The following is an 8141-nucleotide window of genomic DNA, read 5'->3' as shown; positions in this document are numbered from 1 at the left end:
AAGGCAGGCAGCTCCGTATCCGTGGCGTGCAGGTGCAGCTTTTGCTCCGCTCCGCTCCATGTTTTTGTTGATCGACGTGGTCGGGCAGGTCGAGCATACTGCACCGCCCTCGCCGTGCATTGCCAAATCGCCAATCGCATCGCATGCAGACGGATAGGAGAGGAGACGAGACCGACCATGTCCATGTGGGCCTCGCCCTCGCGCGGACCGCGGAGAGGGAGAGCGCTTTTGCGCCTTTTGCCTTTTGCCTGCCTGCCTTGGCAGTCAGACAGTCTCTTCGTATAGAATTATAAATTACTAGTACATCATGCGCGCCATTGCGCGCGCCGGCAAATCACCTGGTTAAGATGCAGGTAAAAAGGATGTTTCATATTTGCATAAAAACAATATTAGGAGTTTAATGTAGATATGTCATGCACAAGAACAGAATGATTGGAGCTATTTTTATATTTAACATGGTAAAACTATTGAGAATTGTAAACATGAAATGATTGATGTGGTAGATGACATTTCGTAGCAAAAAAATAGAAGGCAATGCAATAAACTATTTGAGGTGTTCACACTGCATGAGCAATATTCTAAAGCTTCTGTTTTCACACCGACTATTAAGCATGAGTTTTTTTTTTTCTCTAGAGTCACATAGAGATTAGAAACTGGAAGAAGGACATGGCATTTACCTTACCTGTGTATTTGCGTCTTCGTGGCCTACACCCATGAATTCTGCACCTAAGCAATCAGCCATGAATTTATTGTTAAGTTTTGGTACAGCAGGTGTGGGACAAAACACTTTTTGAATAAAAGTAGCCGATTTGTGAATTGTGCTGAGGCATCTGAAGTTGCTTGGAAACTTTAAATGCTTACAGAAGCAACTAATTAACTATTTCCAGATCTTAACATCCTACCTTCTTCATTTATACAGAACGCTTAATCTCTTGTTAAAATAAATACAATTGTTTCATAATCCACAAGATCGTGCTACCTTCCTGGTAGAAGCTCAGTAACTTCAGAAATCAGGTCAACATACTATAAACAGCGCAAACCACCTTTCTGGCTTGGTTGACAAGGAGAAAGGCTTGGAAAATTGGCTAATCTACTAAAAAAACATGCTAAAATCCCTGGAAAAAATATAAATAAAGGCACATCATCTCTGTTGGAACCATACTCTCTTGTACTGAATGACTTCTGTCATCTAGAATGGTTTTTTTCGCTGTACTAAATGACTTCTATCATCTAATGCTATTTGAGTGGATTCATAAAAGATTGCAATTGGTATCACTCCAGTAAATTTGTTATACATAGGACTGTGGGGTGTTTGGGTACAAAGAATGACTGACTGGCTGCTATAGAATACTACCCAAAAAAACGAGGATTCAGCAATACTACACAAATGGTGCTACGTTACCATAGATCTTTATCGACTAAAACATCTTTTTTTGTGACCTCCAATGCTCAGCGCCCAGATTAGGCCGCGAAAGAAGTTTTTTTTAGTCTGGAAACCAAGTAGGAGACAGGAAAACAAACAAGACAATGCACAACCTGAAATCGATAAGCTGATAGTTTATCTCAACACAAGGTAAGAAATAGTGCTTATGTTGAAACATGGGTAGGAGTCATAATAATCTTAGCCTGTATTTGTGTCAATCAGGTACAAAGCAGGAACACAAATGTGCTTTGATCTGACCGTCTGTACCGAATGTGGAGGTAATGTTAAAATGCTTGTTTATTTCCAAATTTTGCACAATGCTTATGAGAATAGTGCTGTCCAGATATGCAGTTAATTAGGGGGTTGAATATGGCATTGGAAGAGGTACGTATTCTTGGGTAGCAAGCATTTGACAGCAGGCTACGGAACCATACAGGAAACCAAAGACATTATTCTACCTGAAAATAATAACGATATGGGTGCTGAAAATAATAACCATGCAACCACGAAACTAACGATGCTCAGATTATTACCTTGCTGCAGGCAGCCTTGAAACTGAAGCATGACTGAGCTGGTTTTTTCAGCAAGCATGGTCTGATCATGCACCCAAAAAAAGAGTGTGTCTCTGAAGATTAGCTATGTGGGAAATTAATAGCTGTAGTGCATCAAACTATGTCGACGAGATTATTTAAAACACGGATAGATCGATAAGATTGTTTATTGCAGCAAAAAAAAACCGTTAAATATTTATGTCGCTCTGAAAGGTATAAACTGAATATATATCATCAACGGGGGATGATGTATATGTAGAGGCAAAACGTCTTAAGGCACAGGTGGTGGTACCTTGTCATCAAATGTATGGTCCATGAGCCTTATGGTTCTGGCAGGCTGCACCATGTCACCAAAACATATGTACATGTAGATGGCAGTCGTCCACGCATGCAGATGGCAGCCTGCAAAACAATAATAAATGCAATCGGTGCTTAGCATGTAAAACCAAATTCGTGTACTCTGTCGCAGCAGGCCGATGGTAAGAAAATAAGCACAAAAGTAAGCCATGCACGTGTTCGAAAGCAAGACACCAAATTGCATAGTGTGTAAACCTTTAGAATCACATAGTGGGAAAAATTAAGGATGTAATTTATGCACTAAACTTATGCAGCAGGAATGTTTCGATGCAGGATGATTGTTTGTCGAGATTGGGGATTAACCTAAACATGAGGGAGATTGAAAGGAACCTGCGAACTAACGGTATCATCATGCTGAAAGTATTTGTACCTGTAAAAATTATCGCCTCAAAAATTGAAGTAATTTTTGAGAAATTGTACTGTCTCTGCATTATATATGGGAGACGTTGCCTATCAGGAGCAATCTGAATTTTAGATGCTGGCGCCTAATGTGTATATTTTAGGTGGTGGTATGTATAAGTTTAATAAATCAATTTATCACCTAAAGGAAATGAGATATGTGCTTATTTTGTCGATTTTAGATGGCACTTCATATTGGGCAAACCAAAAAATATCTTCTATGATCGGTCTTGGCAATAGTTTAATTCTTTGTACTGTAAAGGTCATATGGTATTTTCAGCAAAGAACAATAAATCATTATATCACCAAAAGCATGAGATCAACTATCTCTGCCGGTGTACATTTCATATGGGAGTTTATATTGGCCAAAGAAATAATATCTTATAAGCACATGTTTGTATGCTGTTTGTTGGCATACGATCATTGGGCCAGAGTGAGTGAATAGCTATGTCTGTATTGTGATTCGAAGAAAAGAAAGACATTAGTCTTGGTATTGTGGGCGTATCACCCCATTACCGAGGTTTTGTCCAGAGTCATAACAACTAGGAAGGTAATGAGTAAGTCATACTAGGAAGGTACGCGCAGGGGAGGGGAAATGGGGAAAAGAAAAACAAAGGGGAAAATGGGAAGGAAAAAACAAAGAAATAAAGATATTAAAATAATTAAAATAATTAAAATTTTAAATTTTGAAAAAATAAAAATAAACAGTGTTGAATAGTAGCTGGAGGCTTGAGAGGCCGGGAATTCCCGGAGCGTTAAAGAGAGCATATATAGTTATCTCAATAATCAAGAAGAGAAAAGAAAGGAAATGCATGGTGTAGCCGAACCAACTATGGCAATGCCCAAAAGCAAGGCCCTGATCCTGTCTACAGTAGGAAATCTGAGTGCAAATTAAACAACCAAGAACAATTTAACACAAAAACCAAAAGATGTACACAGTGTTTTGGGGAGACGATTGTTTGCTCTCTTAACTTTTTGAGGTCATGAGTGATATCTTTTTTGATCTATCATTCTCTCTCTTTGTCGTGCTGTGGTAGTGTGTAGAGCGAGGCCAGTACGTCTGACAGGCCTGATGAGGTCCCTCGCATACATCCATTATGTTTGAAGTAAAATAGCAGATCTTATTATCCAAAGGAAAGAGTTGACAGAGATGAAGAAATACAAACACAACAGCTTCCTGCATTTGGGTTAATGTAATAGGACCAATGCAGGAAGCACATATGGGAAAATATAAAGCCATGTAGGTGTGTAAGCCAAAAAGAATGGATCATGTGGAAGATTTTTTGAAGAAGAGATAATTAAGCCTATGGCAGGCCACATTGGCTCACGACAGTTTGCAGCAATTTAATACAGGACGTTGGAACAAAGATCATGATATTAGAAACCAAAAGCAGCACATTAAAATGTGAAAAAAGCAAGAACGATAAAACAGGCAAGCATGATGCTAACTCAATCGCAATAGAGGCAGAGGTGTGTACTGGTAGATTAAGCCCTAGGATAAACAAAGAACCTGGATGTTGAAATTTTTTTAAAAAAACTCCATGAAGGAAAAGAGGGAAAAAACTAAAATTAGATGGAAATGAAAAGGGAATGAGAGAGGGGGTGGATCAGCCTGTCTGACATATTTTGGTAAGGCAATAACTGTAATAAGTACATAGGTAAACACACGCTTGTATCATGTACCTTGGACAAACCATAGTAACCATACTCATTCATTTGATCTAATACTTTAGTATGGTATAAGGCATAGAAGCACAGTACATCTACATATAACCATATATGATTATTTAATCTTAACATTTATGAAAACAGCACCTCGCTGTAGTCCACAGGATGTATCAGCATTTAGAAACAAAGCAAATAAAAATACATACAGAGGTAAGAGGTTACAAATCTGGCAGGAGATGACACCGTTTTGCTGATAGTGCACGTGGATCAGGCAGGACCTTACATCATCATCATATCAACCTGCCAGGAATAACAATAGACAAAAGGACGTCATGTCGTAATCATTGTAGCATGGAAAAAAACTTATAAGCTAGGGAGCACTGTATTTTGTTGCTTCCTAATCTATTAGCCACACGAAGATTTAGCATATATGGTGTCAACTGCATCCCGAGCCAGAACGCGTAAACATTGCTGACAAATATAATTAACGAAGCTAAGTATTTAGGAAGATTTTGTCACTGTTTTTTTTTTCGCCATAATATGAGGCTTACCAATTGGACTACCTTTTTTTATCTTTAGTTCTAATTTGAAACCATGTGTTAACGTGCAACTTCATGGACTAATTTTCAGTTCACAAAGGAGGTAGCAGCTGTCCTTCTCCATTAGTGCAGCATGCTTTTTATCTGCCTCGATTTCGTTTCAAACAACATGATAGGAAGGTCTAGGTGAGGCCACTGCATCGGCAGTAAGGACTGAATACTAATTAGAGGCAGACGACACGCACTAACATAATAGATGGAAAACAAAGACATGGCCAGCGGCTAAGACCTAAGAAACTGTATATATGTGCAAACCTAACTTACCAATATATGATGCGGTAGACACCAAACATTCCAACCAGTGAAGGTAGACGAAGAAATCTAACGTTGGAGAGGATTAAGGCTGCCATTGACATGGTTACAATATAATGGGTAGACCAAAGTAGCAGATAACCATGGAACCACCATTCTGTCAACTATCCTCTAGGCAGCGCTCAACCATTAAATATGCTTAATGTCTATACTAATTGCAAGTATATGACATATGTATCTATATATAAATGGATCGCAAAAAATATGGCACAAAACTGTATTTTGTAGCTGAAGGACACCTATCACCAGAGAAACAGTTGCAGTGCAAGCCTAGAGATGGCATGTAATCATTGCAATAAAATCTGACATGATTTCCAATTGGGTCAACTACGAATAATCCCAATTATTTTTCTAGCAGGACAGTAAATTTGAACCAACAAAGTAAACTATATTTCACAAACTACCCGATGCTAATAGGGATGGGAGTTTTACCATCAATTTAATATTTTCACTTGCTTCAGCACTCTCTTTGGCAAATTGAAAGGTGATATGGAAGTATTAGTTTGGACTATTTTAGAAATTAGGGATTAAAGCGTATGGTTAGACATTGCAGTAGCTATCTCGAGAACACATGCTGAAGCTGGTCAGGGACCTGGACCAGAGAACCGACATATGTAGCATCTCTTCAAATTTGACTATGAGGATGGAACGCCGAATTCTGAAACTATGACAAAGAGAAAACAAAGAGCACTTGTTTGTCTTGCTTAAGCAGAACAGTTGATGTGATATTTGTAAACTGAAGGACATTTTAGTACTTAAGGTTGATATTTGACATGATCCTAATTAGGCGAGATGGAGAGGAAATCGCAGCGCAAACCTAGAACTAATCAATGCACCACAGGATCACTGCACCACAGGTTATATTTTAGGGCTGAGTAAATTCAGGCAGCGCGGGAAGGAGGGTGAGAAAAAAACCCCTTTATGTCCTTTCCTACCTTTCCTGGCATCGGTGGAGGCCATGTAGCCGGATGTAGTGGAGACGGGGAGGGTCCGCGCTTGATCCGCCTGCTGGCCGCAGATCCATGGCCTCCGCTGCCTGCGCGAGCTCCACGCCGTGCTCCAGCTTCAGATCCACCGTCGGGATGGGATCTGCGGGCGCCCGCTCCAGATCCACCGCCGATGTCGCTGACGTGACCTCCTCATCGTCAGCCGCGGCCAGCATCGTCCGCCGCCAGAGCCCTCCGGCGCGTCAGGGCGTCAGCTGACTGGCGGCGCGGTCGTGGGGAGGACCGGCGACGGAGGCGCCAAACCCTAGGCCGCGCGACCCGCTGCCCTGCGCCAGGACGAGGAAGTGGCGGGGGGGTGGTGGGGGTGGCGGAGGAGGAGGAGGAGGGACGCCGCCGCCGCGCGGAGTTCGGGCCACCGTCGAGGTCGTCCCGCGCCTTCGCCTGAGCCGCTTCGCGAGTGGGGAGCGAGGGAGGGAGAGAGAGAGAGCGAGAGAGCGGAGAGGAAGATGGCGTCGGTGTCGGTGAGACCCGCCGATTTTGTCGTAGCGGGCCCTGGATCTGTAGCGAGCGGTGGAGAGAGCCAGGGCCGTCGATGGGAAGATCGGACGGGTCACGGAAATCGGGGCGACGTGGATGGGCTGAGAGGCGGCCGAACCTCCCTGCTTTGATAGTAAGAAATTATTGTTGATTAGTTTAGTGTGGAAAAAAATATTATTTTAACTGAAAATTTATTATTCTTTACGCCTCAGCGAACAGACTGAGAGTCTTCGGTCCCCACCCTTGGCCTTTCTCTGTCGCCGTCATCTGATGACCTCTGCTAGCTGCGGCCACTAGCAGGCTGCCACGCTCCTACTCTGCAGTCTGCAGTCTGCAGGGGCATAGGGTAGAGCAAGGCACCAGCAGGCAGCAGCACGTCTGCACGAGGGACGAGAGAGACCCGGGCCTTTTCTGCTCGTCTCGTCCCCTGTCCTGTTGCTGATGGCGACGTCTTCTTCATTCATCCATTCCCTCAAAAGGGTGGGCAGGGAACGCCGTTCACGTACAGCAGGGCAAGGCAGCCCCGAGAGGGCGAGCACCTCCCGGCCTCCCGCCGCTTGGTTGGGCCGGGCCGGGCCGGCCCAGCAGAGAAGCTATCCCCACCGATCGCTTCGGCCCCTCGTTGGTGGGAGTGGAAGCTCTCCCGGCCCATCCGTCCTTGGAGATTTGAACGGGCCGCCGCACAACGGGCAGTTGGTTCTTCTTCTTCTCCTTCGTTCACGGGACGGGAGGAGCAGCACGCCAGCACAGCTGCAGGCGCCACGCCAGGCAGACCCAAGCGAGGCAAAGGAGAGGTGCATGGCAGGCGCCAGGCGCCATTGCCATGTCACGGAGTATGTCAGCGACGCGTCCAACGTTGCTGCTGCCCGCACCGCACAGGGGAAGAAGGGGACTCGCCGATTCAGCCAGAGCACGGCAGAATTCAGACACAGCCAGCCATGCGCATGCAGCCTGCTGCCGTCCATTGCTTGGCATGGGCGATGGCCGATGGGTCGGTCGCACGAAAGTCGTCGCTCGTCAGGCGCACAGACATGCAGCCACACGGCCACACACGCCGGCGACGGCCTTCCCTGGAACAGTCCGTGACCTGTGGCTGACTGGCTGACGCACCAGCACCTGGCCTGCCTGACACTGTGCCTAGCCGTCGTAGTCGTAGGGAGGGCCCTCTCGTGCACACCTCCAAACGTAACGTACCATCCCCCCTCCCCTCTTGTGCACATTAGTAGCTTTTTTTAGGTGTTTTATTTATTTATTTATTTATTTTGATTTCACCAAAATTATGGGCATGCTTGGTTACCGGCCTTCACTAGCCACGTCTAAATTTTATGAGAGATGTGCTGGTATTGAT

At 44.2% G+C, this 8141-nt stretch overlaps 1 protein-coding gene across 8 annotated transcripts; it reads right to left on the bottom strand.

The window, feature by feature from the left end:
- Positions 1-293: 293 nt before the first annotated feature.
- On the bottom strand, positions 294-6930 carry LOC136478348 (uncharacterized). Of its 8 annotated transcripts, none has more exons than XM_066476775.1 (7): positions 6245-6922; positions 4605-4698; positions 3703-3799; positions 2267-2376; positions 1957-2017; positions 683-726; positions 294-338 (listed from the first exon to the last, which is right to left on the bottom strand). In XM_066476775.1, exons 3-7 carry the CDS (start codon positions 3713-3715, stop codon positions 306-308), a joined length of 261 nt encoding a protein of 86 aa, XP_066332872.1. In that variant the 5' UTR covers positions 3716-3799; positions 4605-4698; positions 6245-6922; the 3' UTR covers positions 294-305. The 8 variants fall into 8 exon arrangements, 6 of the variants coding, with proteins under 6 accessions (XP_066332872.1, XP_066332873.1, XP_066332868.1 ...); XM_066476776.1 differs by having other exon boundaries at positions 4621-4698; XR_010764247.1 differs by lacking the exon at positions 3703-3799 and having other exon boundaries at positions 4621-4698; positions 6245-6919.
- Between the last annotated feature and the right edge of the window lie 1211 nt (positions 6931-8141).

Source organism: Miscanthus floridulus, chromosome 8 (genome assembly GCF_019320115.1).
Source record: "Miscanthus floridulus cultivar M001 chromosome 8, ASM1932011v1, whole genome shotgun sequence".
Lineage (NCBI taxonomy): Eukaryota > Viridiplantae > Streptophyta > Magnoliopsida > Poales > Poaceae > Miscanthus > Miscanthus floridulus.
This window is presented reverse-complemented; position numbering and strand designations above follow the sequence as displayed.

Excerpts from the sequence above, each read along its gene's own strand:
- LOC136478348 (XM_066476771.1), bottom strand. The coding sequence starts at position 3,970 with ATGGCTTTATATTTTCCCATATGTGCTTCCTGCATTGGTCCTATTACA. Across the intron at positions 2,018-2,266 it reads ACCATACATTTGATGACAAG|ACCATGCTTGCTGAAAAAAC; the intron begins GTACCACCACCT and ends GTGCATGATCAG. Across the intron at positions 339-682 it reads ACGAAGACGCAAATACACAG|GTGATTTGCCGGCGCGCGCA; the intron begins GTAAGGTAAATG and ends CATCTTAACCAG.